The following is a 14,391-nucleotide window of genomic DNA, read 5'->3' on the forward strand; positions in this document are numbered from 1 at the left end:
AAAACATTTACACTTGAACAAACACTTGTAAGTACTTAGGATAAACATCCACATAATAGTTATAATATACAGTAGAGTCACTAAGAGTCGGGCACGACAGAGCGACTTCACTTTCACTTTTCACTTTCATGCATTGGAGAAGGAAATGGCAACCCACTCCAGTGTTCTTGCCTGGAGAATCCCAGGGATGGGGGAGCCTGGTGGGCTGCCGTCTATGGGGTCACACAGAGTCGGACATGCCTGAAGCGACTTAGCAGCAGCAGCAGCAGAGTGGTGCTATATTATAATTCTGTCCTTAGAGGTCCACTGCTTGGAAAGCACGTGTATAAACAGAACAGAGAAGCAGAGAAGCAGTAATAACATCTTCTGATAACTCAATAATTAAATCAGCATATTATAAATTCCACTTTTTAGTAGTCCACCTGGTTTCTGGGATACTTAACCGTCACATTAGTCCAAAGGAGAGTAAGAAAGCAAAGAAATATAAATGTTAATTAAGGTTACCTTTGTGCCAAAGATGACGAAAACATTTGTCCAAAGGCTGGTTCAGAATCACAAGGCAGTATTTCAAACTCCCTGTGGGAAAAAAGCAAAATCAAGTAAACAAGTGAAGTTAAGTCTTGTGTTCCCTAATTTGAGTCTGGAATTGTACTCTTATTAGTTTGGGTTTTAAGTCTATACAGAGCTAAATTTTAGTCACAGCTGATTTCTTATACCTGGATTTTAAAAGACACCGTAGGTAAACTGGATCTACTTTATTCCATGTGTCCATCACATCACTATATTGCTGAGGAATTTATTATTAAAATATAGTTCATCATAAAAGCAACTGCAGCCCATGAAGCTGTAAAGAGTTGAACACAACTTAGCGACTGAACAACAACAAATGCTTCTTTTTGTAGGGGCGCACAGCAAACATGCCCCTGAGGTGAATTCCTATCCTTATGAAATACACAACACTTTGCTACAAGTAGCCTTCGACCTGGCTGGTCTGGTATCACCTGGATGCTGCCAAGCTGCTTGAGTCTAACGGGTGTGGCCTTTTACATGCACTTTCATCCTCATTTAGTTACAGTCTCTCTTTCCCTCTCAACCTCTCCCTCAGCCCCACTTGAACTCACCCATGGAAAACTTTATTTCCACAAGATCATACTAGCTCTTTTCATGACTCTTTTATTCCCACTTTTTAGATGACAGTCAAAAGACCAAGAAAGATGGAGAAAAGTTACTTCTCCAACAATCACTTCAAGCTTTTTATAACGTACTGTAAAAAGTGCAAAGCAGAACACAATGAGGCTGGCTGAAAATCTGTAATTCAGCTCAGTCCGAGCACTTCATTTCATTTATGGAAAAGAAATGTTTGTTTGGTGATAAGAAAAATTAATTGTTTTTTAAGCAACCTCAGTGCTAGAAATGGATCAAGATAAGGAAATGAAAAGGGGAGGCCATCATCCACGGCAAATGTTATTAAGCGCCGGTTATATATCGAGCACTAGGAGTACAAAGAGGAATAAGATTACAGGGTATCTGCAAGATAAGACATTTATAATAAAGACGATTTATTCCACATACAGTACCACACAAGGATAGGAGGAGTGCCAGGCAGCAGATAAATGAATGTGGCAGAAGTTCAAAGCCTAGAAAGTCAGTAAGGTCTGGTGTCATCCTAGAAAGCTTGGTGATATGCAGATCTCTGAACTTGACCTTAAAAAGACAGCCGGCCAGAACAAAGAAAAGGGCATTCCAGACAGAAAAGACAACGCACAGGAAGCTGCTATCCTTTGCCGATAGGACTGTTACCATGGAAAGTTTAGGAGGCAACATCCTAGTGATGGGCACCTGAGACATGTATCCTAACATTCCAAATTTTACACATGCTCTTTACAACGACAGAGAAATTTCAGTCCTGGCATCCAGGAAGTATTTAAGAGTGATGCAGAAATGAGCAGTAAAAGCAATTTATGTATACTGGAGGATCAGCCATACAGAAATGACAGACGAAGGTCAAAGTGCAGACATGCAGCTGAGATACTGCAAAGAAAGGGCAGAGAGAGAAAAGAACAAATTGCAAACATAAATCGTCATATTTTGCTCAGTGTTACAGAGCAGAAGGACGTCAACAAAGGAAATATAGAAGAAACAGCTACAAAGGTAAAAGAACTAAGAGTATATCCAAGAATGTGGCATCAATAATGCAGCATGAAAGAGACTGGACAATGAGAAAAGGCTAACAAGGGGGCGAAAATGTCAAAGCAAAGTCTGAAAATTCAGAGGACAGTAAAGAGAACAAGGAGTGAGAAAACTGTGAGATGCCTCTTCTTAAATAAAAAAGTGAATTGTGAGAAATAGGGGAAAAAAAGGCAGCAAAGTCCAGAGAAAGTATTATAAATATAGAATATACTGTATTCTAATTAGGAAGAGGGAAGTAAGAGAGAGAAGGGAAAGGATTCATTCATTCATTCAACAGGTATTTATAGAGCACAAAGCAGTCTCCTTTGTGAATTAACATACCCCCCCCACCGCCCCCCCCCCGCCCCCGCCCCCGGCCCAAAGGCTTACATACTATTGGTAAAAACAGGTATTGAGACTGAAGCAAAGGATGATCTATCACAGCGATACAGGAAAGCGAGATAGAGGCAGAGGATGACTGATTTCCTCATAAGAAAATAAACAAGAACAAAGTCAAAATATGAAAGTTGAATGGACATCAAAAATAACTGCAAGAAATGGACTACAGGAGCTGAATATCCACAGGTTTAAAAATAAGAATTCAGTTGGGGTCAACTAGCAGACACAGGACATCAGATCTGTCTCAAATTCAGGACTTTTCCCACCCATTCTGGGATGTTGAAACAGGAGTCGGTGTAAACAAGATGGTGATGACGGCTGGTTGGAGAACTGGCAAAATCACTTGTCCAGAGGTGAGGGGAAGCCAGGAGGCATTTTTGGGCTGCATCAGAGTGAACGATAGTGGCAAAAACGAGTGATTACTGCACAACATTCCTCCTCCTCTTATTCAACAACATAATCCTGAGGGGCTTTTGTGGTTTCAGTTTGGGTTTTTGCTTTGACTTTCTGGCTTTTTTTGTTTTACTGGAAATATTACTGTCCAGATGAAAAACTATCTCTTAGATTCTCTCCAGCAAAACATAGTCATAGCACTAAGTTCTGGCCAAGAAAATGTATAAAGGAGCCTGATATGTTACTTTTAGGGAGTCTCCTTAAAGTGGGGTGGTGAGGGCTTTTTCTTCTGTTTTTCTTCCATTCTGCCATCTGGAGCAAGACTGATGAATGAACAACAGTCTAGCAGCCACCTGGGATGCAAAGAACAACAACAGGCTGGAGCCTGGGTCCCTGATGACTCCATGAAACCTCTGTGCCAGCACTTCAATGCCTGACTCCAGACTTCTTTTATACGAGAAAAAAAACTAAACTCCTACTTTAAGTCAATAATCCTTGGGGTTGTTATTCTGTAGACAGAAACTGAATTTTAATTAATGAGGTGATCATGGTCTTCACTGGGTTAAGGTAAAGATGATCAAGAGAGAAACTGGAAAAGACAAAGCAGGCAAGCATCAAAACACAGGAAGGAAGACTTCAACTCGTTAATTTATTCAACAGGGATAAGAGACTGATAGCCTGTAAGTGCTTGATACGACGTTAATGGCAAGGAGCTAATAGCTAGGATAAACCAATGGTCCTTTAATCTTTGGCAAGGTCTGCACTGCTAAAGGAGGCATTCAACAATATTGCATGTATGTGTAAGTGAAGGAGCAAACTGCTTTATGTCACTGATTCTTTGATATATGAACTCAGTATTTTTGTGGCTCAAAGAACAATCTGATGAAGGGGAAAAGCATTATTATCCACCTTACTGCTCCTCTAAAACCCATACTTTCATTAAGGCGTTATCTGTGAAAGCATTTTTGAAAAGAACGGAGACATCTGAAAATGTATAGTACAGTTTGCTAATGATGTTATCCAAAAATTAACTCCTCCAACTATTTCTATACATAACAGCTATGTTAATCTGGTTCTATGCATAAAGATCCTTAGGTACTAGGATCTGATACTCTTTACTCTTCTAATCTAGACTCCTCTGTTTGGCATTTATTTTACCCTCAAAACCCTTATGGTTACTAGTCCCTACTAGGCTGCAGACAATGTAGTACCCATACCACCCACTATTTCTAAATAGGCTATGAGAGAATCTCAATGCAGAGAGAAGTCCACATCAGCCTCAGACACTGAACCACGTGCCCTTAACTCCTGACTCTAAATGTGTAGGAATTTAGAAAAATAGTTAGGACCATAGCAGTAAAGAAACTAACAGTCTTATATCAAGTACTGGGTTGGTCAGAAAGTTCGTTCAGGTTTTTCTGTACCATCTAATGGCCAATCCAATATTTCTCAAGTTGTCACACTGATGCTATCTCTAGGAGGTACAAAAAGACTTAAGAGAAAGGCTAGGAAGAATGTCTTCCTTATGCTGTAAAAATGACAACTTTTAAAATCAAATGTACTAAGTCATTCCCCTCATTCTGAGGAGAATGAGTCATTCTCTCTCAAAGAGAAATACAGGATAAGTCAAAATACTTGATTTGCTTTCTCAAAGGGATTTCAATTATAGACGATGGAAAACCCCTGATCCTGGATGGCTCAAAGCCAAAGTACTCCAAGTTGCCTGGAAACTCTGAATTAAGTACAAATGTCCAAGTTTATGGCTCAGTGGGTAAAGAATCCGCCTGCAATGCAGGAGACACAGGAGATGCAGGTTCAATCCATGGCTCGGGAAGATCCTGGAGAAGGAAATGGCAACCCACTCCAGTATTCTTGCCTGGGAAATCCCATGGACAGAGGAGTCTGGGGGGCTACATTCCATGGGCTTGCAAAGAGTCGGACATGACTGACTGGCTAAGGGCATAAGCAACATACACGAGTCCAAGTTCATGACATGAAAAGGACAATCAAAAATGAGATGAAATCATCAGCCTTGAGCTAAAAAAGCAAAGAGGTCCTCTGATGGCTAAGGACTAGTTGAAGGACAAGTTCAGAAGGTAAGAAAGGTGGGAGGGGCATGCCAACTCACTTTCATTCTTAGGTAGCTCTCTCCTTACTTTTATTATTTAAAATGAAAACAACAAAGAAACACCTGCTTCTTAGAAGAAATGGCTGATTCTATGTTTTGTGATTGGGAGAAAGGAAATTCATAAGACAAGCCTGAACCATAAGATAGTGCCAGGGAGTAAGGAAGCACTGCCCCCAAAACCCAAAAAACAAGACAGCCACATTGATGGAAGTATGCCGAAGGGGTGTAAGGGAAAATTCAAAGAGCTCCCAATAGCCCAAAGGTCAAAACTGGAACAGCTTAAGCAATAAAATAGTTTTGGCTAACAACCCCAAGTATAAAGATAAAAATTCATGACTCAATACTGATACAACAAAAATGACTAACTTAATTAATAAAATAGGAGGAAATAAACATATATCCCAAGCAGAAGAATTCCAAAGAAATCACTATTTACTTAAGGAGATACTCCATCCTAAAGAGTGGAAGCGCAGTTGTGGGCTCTGTGTAGTATGGGCTGCACAGAGAAGTTTCCTTCCAAAGAGTGTACGCTACAAAAACAGGGGGAAATCTTTACAGAGGAGAAACCTGACCAACACCACTTCGGTCAGGGGATCAAGGTCAGCATCAGCAGTCATAAACAGGATGATGAAAACAGCATTCTATCTCTTTATCTTCTTCTCCTAATTCCATATCCCCAGTCTAATCAAGAAAAATAACTCAGGAAAATTTTAACAGAGACACATACTACAATCAGATCAGATCAGATCAGTCGCTCAGTCGTGTCCGACTCTTTGTGACCCCGTGAATCGCAGCACGCCAGGCCTCCCTGTCCATCACCAACTCCTGGAGTTCACTCAGACTCACGTCCATCGAGTCAGTGATGCCATCCAGCCATCTCATCCTGTCTTCCCCTTCTCCTCTTGCCCCTGATCCCTCCCAGCATCAGAGTCTTTGCTCAATACACCTCAAAACCGCTGAGGTCAACAAAAACAAGGAAAATCTGAGAAATTGCCGCAGCCAACAGGTTCCCAAGGAGACATGACGATTAAACGTAATACTGTAGGTTGAATGAAACCTTGGGACACAACAGGGTCATTAGGTAAAAACTAAGGAAATCTGAATAAGCTATGGAACTAATAATAATATGTCAATATGGGTTCACTAATTGTAACACTCCATACTGATGGAAGGTGCAGATAAATGGGAAAATAGGGGGATACATAGGAACCTTTTTCTACCATCTTCTCAATTTGTCTATAAATATGAAGCTGTTTTTTAAAAAATAAAGTCTTAATTTTTTTTAACACCCTGGGGCTAGGGAAAAAACAGAACTGAAAATTATTCCATAAAATAGTCATTCCACAATTATTCCATAGAACATAACTGTCATATAAATAGAGCCCAAAAGTGTTTCTGGACTTCATGTATAAATCCAAGGGGGGGGGGGGGGGGGACACTGCATCAGAAGGCAAAGATTGTTCTATTTCATCTTTGGAAAATAATTACATCAATATTTTCTATTAAGAAAAATAAAAAGACAATAGCAAATCTCAAGAAAAGCAATTTTTTTATTTCAGATCTCTGAGAATAAAAATTATTTGGATTATACAGAGAGCTAGATCCTATTCACATCTCTGATACAATTATCTAAAACAGTCATCCAACTGAACAGTGAAAGGGTTAGCATTTTTTTAATTAGTAAGAAATTAACACAGTATTAGTTACTAACCAGACTGGCACTGGAACCTCACTTGTCCTTACAGTAGGGGGTCATGGCTTAGAAATGACCCATGAGATCACCTAAGGGAAAAAAAAGTGAGCCCCACACAATGGCAGCAGCAGTTCACCTTCATTTCCCTCATTTATTCAGCTTATTAGGAGGTTTTTCCAGTAGTCATGTACGAATGTGACAGTTGGACCATAAAGAAAGCTGAGCACCAAAGAAATGATGCTTTTGAACTGTGGTGTTGGAGAAGACTCTTGAGAGTCCCTTGGACTGCAAGGAGATCCAACCACTCCATCCTAAAAGAAATCAGTCCTGAATATTCACTGGAAGGACTGATGCTGAAAACTGAAACTCCAATACTTTGGCCAGATGCAAAGAACTGACTCCTTGGAAAAGACCCTGATGCTGGGAAAGATTGAAGACAGGAGAAGGGGAGGACAGAGGACGAGATGGTTGGATGGCATCACTGACTCAATGGACATGAGTTTGAGCAACCTCCGGGAGAAAGTGAAGGAGAGGAGGCCAGGCGTGCTGCAGTCCATGGGGACGCAAAGAGCAACAGGACTGATGCACCGAACAACAAAACAAACTAATCTTTACCAAATGGCTGAGTAGATTTTTTTTTGGATGATCCAATGGATGTTGGCAATTTGATCCCTGGTTCCTCTGCATTTTCTAAATCTAGCTTAAACATCTAGAAGTTCACAGTTCACGTACTGTTGAAGCCTGGCTTGGAGAATTTTGAGCATTACTTTGCTACCATGTGAGATGAGTGCAATTGTGCAGAAGTTGGAACATTCTTTGGCATTGCCTTTCTTTGGGACTGGAATGAAAACTGACCTTTTCCAGTCCTGTGGCCACTGCTGAATTTTCCAAATTTTCTGGCATATTGAGTGCAGCACTTTTTCACAGCATCATTTTTTAGGATTTGAAATAGCTCAACTGAAATTCCATCACCTCCACTGGCTTTGTTTGTAGTGATGCTTCCTAAGGCCAACTTGACTCTGCATTCCAGGATGTCTGGCTCTAGGTGAGTGATCACACCATTGTGTTTACCCGGGTCATGAACATCTGTTTTGTATAGTTCTTCTGTGCATTCTTGCCACCATTTCTTAATATCTTCTGGTTCAGTTAGGTCTCTACCATTTCTGTCCTTTACTTTGCTCACCTTTGCATGAAATGTTCCCTTCAGTTCACTTGCTCAGTTGTGTCCAACGACCCCATGGACTACAGCACACCAGGCTTCCCTGTCCATCACCAACCTCCAGAGTTTACTCAAACTCATGTCCATTGTCTCGGTGATGCCACCCAACCATCTCATCCTCTGTCATCCCCTTCTCCTCCTGCTTTCAATCTTTCCCAGCATCAGGGTCTTTCCAAATGAGTCAGATCTTCACATCAAGTAGCCAAAGTATTGTAGTTTCAGCTTCAACATCAGTCCTTCCAATGAATATTCAGGACTGATTTCCTTTAGGATGGAGTGGTTGGATCTCCTTGCAGTCCAAGGGACTCTCAAGAGTCTTCTCCAGCACCACAGTCCAAAAGCATCAATTCTTTGGCACTCAGCTTTCTTTATAATCCAACTCTCACATCCATACATGACTACGGAAAAATCATAGCTTTGAGTAAATGGACCTTTGTTGGCAAAGTAATGTCTCTGCTTTTTAACATGGTGTCTAGGTTGGTCATAATTTTTCTTCCAAAATGTTCCCTTGTTATCTCTAATTTTCTTGAGATTTCTAGTCTTTCCTATTCTATTGTTTTCTTGTATTTGTCTGCATTGATCACTGAGGAAGGCTTTCTTATCTCTCCTTGCTATTCTTTGGAACTCTGCATTCAAATGGGTATATCTTTACTTTTCTCCTTTGCCTTTAGCTTCTCTTCTTTTCACAGCTATTTGTAGGGCCTCCTCAGACAGCCATTTTGCCTTTTTGCATTTCTTTTTCTTGGGAATTGGTCTTGATCACTGCCTCCAGTAGAATGGCACAAACCTCTGTCTACAGTTCTTCAGGCACTCTGTCTATCAGATCTACTTCACTGAATCTATTTCCCACTTTCACTGTATAATCATAAGTGATTTGATTTAGGTCATACCTGGTTGGTCTAGTGGTTTTCTCTACTTTCTTCAATTAAGTTTGAACTTGGCAATAAGGAGTTCATGATCTGAGTCACAGTCAGCTCCCAGTCTTGTTTTTGCTGACTGTACAGAGCTTCTGCACTTTGGCTGCCAAGAATATAAACAATTTGATTTCAGTATTGACAATCTAGTGATGTCCATGACTAGAGTCTTCTCTTGTGTTGTTGGAAAAGGGTGTTTGCTATGACCAGTGCGTACTCTTGACAAAACTCTATTAGCCTTTGACCTGCTTCGTTTTGTACTCCAAGGCCAAATTTGCCTGTTACTCTAGGTATCTCTTGACTTCCTACTTTTGCATTCCAGTCCCCTATAATGAAAAGGACATCTTTTTTAGGTGTTAGTTCTAGAAGATCTTGTAGGTCTTCACTGAATCATTCAACTTCAGCTTCTTCAGCATTACTGGTTGTGGCATAGACTTGGATTAGAGGGATACTGAACGGCTCGCCTTGGAAGTATTACAGAAAAACATCTAGTTCTGCTTTATTGTCTATACCAAAACTTTGACCATGTGGATCACATCAAACTGTGGAAAATTCTTGAAGAGATGGGAATACCAAACCATCTGACCTGTCTCCAAAGAAATCTGTATGCAGGTCAACAAGAAACAGTTACAACTTCACATGGAACAACAAACTGGCTCCAAATTGGGAAAGGAGTACAGCAAGGCTGTATATTGTTACCCTGCTTATTTAACTTATATGCAGAGAGTACATCATGAGAAACGTTGGGCTGGATGAAGCACAAACTAGAATCAAGATTGCTGGGAGAAATATCAATAACCTCAGATATGCAGATGACACCACCCTTATGGCCGAAAGCGAAGAACTAAGGAGCCTCTTGATTAAAGTGAAAGAGGAGAGTGAAAAAGTTGGCTTAAAACTCAACATTCAAGAAAACAAAGATCATGGCATCCAGTGCCATGACTTCATAGCAAATAGATGGGGAAACAGTGGAAACAATGAGAGACTATTTTGGGGGGCTCCAAAATCACTGTAGATGGTGACCACAGCCATGAAATTAAAAGACGCTTGCTCCTTGGAAGAAATGTTATGACCAACTTAGAGAGCATATTAAAAAGCTGAGACATTACTTTGCCAACAATGGACCATCTAGTCAAAGCTATGGTTTTTCCAGTAGTCATGTATGGATGTGAGAGTTGGACTATAAAGAGAGCTGAGTGCTGAAGAATTGATGCCTTTGAACTGTGGTGCTGGAGAAGACTCTTGAGAGTCCCTTGGACTGCAAGGTCCAACCAGTCCATCCCAAAAGAAATCAGTCCTGAATATTCATTGCAAGGACTGATGCTGAAGCTGAAACTCCAATACTTAGGCCACCTGATGCAAAGTACTGACTCATTTGAAAAGACTCAGATGCTGGGAGAGACTGAAAGCAGGAGAAGGGGACGACAGAGGATGAGATGGTTGGATGGCATCACCAACTCGATGTACATGAATCTGAATAAGCTCTAGGAGGTGATGATGGACAGGGAATCCTGGCATGCTGCAATCCATGGGGTCGCAAAGAGTCGGACACAACTCAGCAACTGAACTGAACTAAGTAGTTTTAAATATTCTTTAAAACATATTGAAGATAATACAAATTCTGTGAAAGCATCATACAAGAAACTGGACAAACTGGTAACTTCTAGAAGTAAACTTTGTTATTTAGTCACTCAGTTGTGCCCGACTCTTTGCGACCCCATAGACTGTAGCCCACAAGCTTCCTCAGTCCAAGGGATTCTCTCTTAACAAGCTTCAAATATAATCTAATTAGTCCTGGCCAGAACTTACTGGAAGGAAGGAAAAAGGAGGGAAGTAAAGAGAGAAAGGAGAGGAGAAAGAAAGAGGACGGAAAGAGTAAAGGAAGGAGGAGAGAGGAAGCGAAGTATTTACCCATAAGTATATACAACAGTGATCGCAACTTCCCTTTATATCAGAATCAAAGATCAAACAACAAGCCAATCACCTTTCCTAGAGCTTCTGACTCAATGTATCTGCAGAAGGGCATGAGTGTCATGATTTTTTTAAAAAGCACTGTAAGAGAGTCTAATATTGTACTGCAGTGTTAGTCACTCAGTCATGTCCGACTCTGCAACCCCAGACTGTAGCCCACCAGGCTCTTCTATCCAGGCAAGAATACTGGAGAGGATTTCCATTTCCTTCTCCAGAGGATCTTCCAGACCCAGGGATTGAACACAGGTCTCCTGCACTATAGGCAGATTCTTTACCGTCTGAGCTACAGGGAAGCCCCTGTAGGCAATCATAGTTGAGAACCACTGGTCCAGTGCCTCAAGCTAATGATAGAAGAAAGCCATCATAATAGCAACATTATTTTAAAATACTGTCCATTTCATCTTTATCTCACTTTTTAATTGCTGTTGTCTTAAAAAAATGTGTATATATATCACAATGATAATCATTTGCAATTATTTTATAAATAAACATAAATTGGTTGCTTTTTTCTTTAGCTAACATGGTATGAGATCAAAAAAGGATTGAACACCACTACTCTAAATGAAAATACATTGAAATAAAATATAATTTACAATAGAAAAATGATTTACTGAAAGGCATTACCAAGTTATCTAGGGTTTAGGATCTGTTTTTTAAAAATACTGGAGCTCAGATAAAATCTATACTAGCCAAAACACAAGCCAGTCATTATACATAATAGTTATTTTGTCAGAGAACCAAAGACCATTATTATGAATCTCTCATCCCTAAAAGTATTTCAATTAAACAATGGAAACTCTAGGGCACTGAATTTCATTTTTTATATTGCACAAACTTCTAGATATAAAAGCAAGGTTCTTTTTTTAAGTGTGCAAAGGGAAATCCAAACTGTCAATTCATTGAGGAAATAAATTGCATGTAGACAAAGCAAAACTATTAAAAAGTTCTGAACAAATATTCCATACCAAAGTCTATTAAAATACTCAAATTACCAACAGACTAAGAATTGGTAAGTCATAAAAAGTAAGAAATTGCTTCAGAGACAGAAAACATAGAGACAAAGAAATGGTTCCTTAGAAATCTCTCTTGCCCGCCCAGACTAAGAGTGACCATTCAATACAATTTAGATACATAAGCATAATAATAAACTGTGCCCTCTTCCATAGGCAGTGTCCTGGTTTGGATGATAAGTTACATGGTCCCTCTTCCCTATATCTTCAGCTTCCACCCTATTTCTCTGCTTCATTCTTGAGCAAAACCTACTTCGGTGAGATTTTGATCCCAGCATCTCCTGAAAAGAACTACTGCCAGGGTCACTGATGACCTCCTGGTGTAAAAATTCAACAAGCTAAATCCCAAGTCTCATACTGTCCAACATGTCTTAGTGGCATAACAGAACAGACCACTTCTCATATCGTTCCTGAAACATACTCTTCCCTTCACTGTCTCAGGTGGTGGGGTTTAGTTGCTCAGTCATGTCTGACTCTTTGCAACCCCATGGACTGTAGCCCACCAGGTTCCTCTGTCCAAGGAATTCTCTAGGCAAGAATACTGCAGTGAGTAGCCATTCCCTTATCCAGGGAATCTTCTCGACCCAGGGATCAAACCGGAGTTTCCTGCATTGCAGGTGTATTCTTCACCGACTGAGCTACCAGGGACTTCTCAGGATACGCCCTCTATTGGCGCTTTTCCTGACAGGACACACCTTTCAATTTCTTTGCTGCTTACTCCTCATTTTCATAGAAAGCACTCTACATGTATTTTCTGAGTAGGTCATCCAACTCTGACTTCAGGCCCAATAAGCTGACGTCAGCTATTCTAACAATCAAGTGACTCCCCCCAATTTGCCTGGAACCAGTGTCTTCAATACACAATACAATTCCTCACAGAATGAAATACCACCCTTATAAAATACAATGACTCTTTCTAAGTCCTGGGACCCACAACACTACTCTTAAATGCATTTTATACATAATATTCCAGTAAGGACACTAGAAAAGACAGCAACAAAACTGATCATCTTGCCTTGAAACAGCAAAATGGTATTTTGACCACTGTAACACACTCACACACCAAAAGAAACTGGAGACGGTCTGCAGAAGTACAACCACAAAATTGAAGAGCTCTGAGATATTTCCTATGAGAATGGATGAAGTCTTCTAAAGTTAAATGAGTATTTACATTTAGCACCTATTTAGGGAAGAAAGAGATCGTTTTAATAATATCCCACTGAGTGCTGTAGACCTGAGACTATATCCAGTTACTGTCGTCTGAGCTTTCAGATTCTAAGTGTAAATAGGTCCTAAATGTGTTAAATCCATTTCCCCCTAAGAGCATTAGCTCCCTGTAGCAGGAATGAGTACATCCAGGTTTGGTAATCTTACTATAAAACTAACCACTGGAAAACCAAGGAAGTCTCTAAGTTCTTTCTAATACGCAGTTAGCCTGAAATTTTTTAACATTTTATTCATTCTCAGTTAACGGGACATTGAAAAATGGCAGTTTGGTTATTTGTTGGGATTTTCCTAGTAGCAGTTCATGGATATTCATAATCTATTGTATATATCATAGCCTTTTCACTGAGCATACTGTTTTGGAGACTTTTTCCATTTTCCATTGTATCAAACATTTGGAATACATTTTATGTACAGAAAGGATGCCAAAAAGTATTTTTTAGTGTAAATTACGCTTTGTCTTTCCATCTGGCTGATATTTGGTGAATAGATTATAAGACTTGCGATAATACAAAATATCTAGAGTTGAGGATACCTTGCCTGTGAGAAATATTAGGACCTAGACTATCCAGAATGCTCCTTTTTTTAGTTCCATATCAGCATTCACTAGTAATTTACCTGTGATTTAAAAGCAGATTCAAAGGAGATACTTTTCTGATATTGGCGTCCTCACACTAGAAGAGAGGCATACACACTAGAAGCTTTGAAGACACCATCTTCCCGCCTATTTTCCAGATTCTGTGTCCCTATACTCAAGACTATCGTCAATACTAGGCTTCCCTGGTGGTTCAGTGGTAAAAAAAAATCTGCCTGCCAATGCAGGAGACATGGGTTCCATTCCTGGGTGGGGAAAATTCCCTGGAAAAGGAAATGGCAACCCACTTCCAGTATTCTTGCCTGAGAAATCCCATGGACAGAGAAACCTGGAGGGCTACAGTCTATTGTTGTTATTCAGTTGCTCATTTGTGTCTGATTCTTTGCAACCTCATGGACTGCAGCACACCAGACTTCCCTGTTCTTCACCACCTCCTGGAGTTTGCTCAAACTCATGTCCTTTGAGTCGGTGATGCCATCCAATCATTTCATCCTTTGTCATCCCCTTCCCTGATAGCTCAGGTGGTAAAGAATCTGCCTGCAATGCGGGAGACATGGGTTCAATCCCTGGGTTGGGAAGATCCCCTGGAGAAGGGAAAGGCTACCCACTCCAGTATTCTGGCCTGAAGAAAAATATAGTCCATGGGGTCGCAAAGAGTCGGACAGGACTGAGCGAC

At 40.3% G+C, this 14,391-nt stretch overlaps 1 protein-coding gene across 9 annotated transcripts in view; it reads right to left on the bottom strand.

The window, feature by feature from the left end:
• The window catches only part of TPK1 (thiamin pyrophosphokinase 1), a 386,269-nt gene that overhangs the window by 295,842 nt on the left and 76,036 nt on the right, over positions 1-14,391 (bottom strand). For all 9 annotated transcript variants that reach the window (XM_044947010.1, XM_044947011.1, XM_044947012.1 and 6 more), the window contains one exon: positions 505-576. In XM_044947010.1, coding sequence (XP_044802945.1) covers positions 505-576 — 72 coding nt within the window. The remainder of the gene's footprint in view (positions 1-504; positions 577-14,391) is intronic.

This window comes from Bubalus bubalis, chromosome 8 (genome assembly GCF_019923935.1).
Source record: "Bubalus bubalis isolate 160015118507 breed Murrah chromosome 8, NDDB_SH_1, whole genome shotgun sequence".
NCBI classification, from domain to species: Eukaryota; Metazoa; Chordata; class Mammalia; order Artiodactyla; family Bovidae; genus Bubalus; species Bubalus bubalis.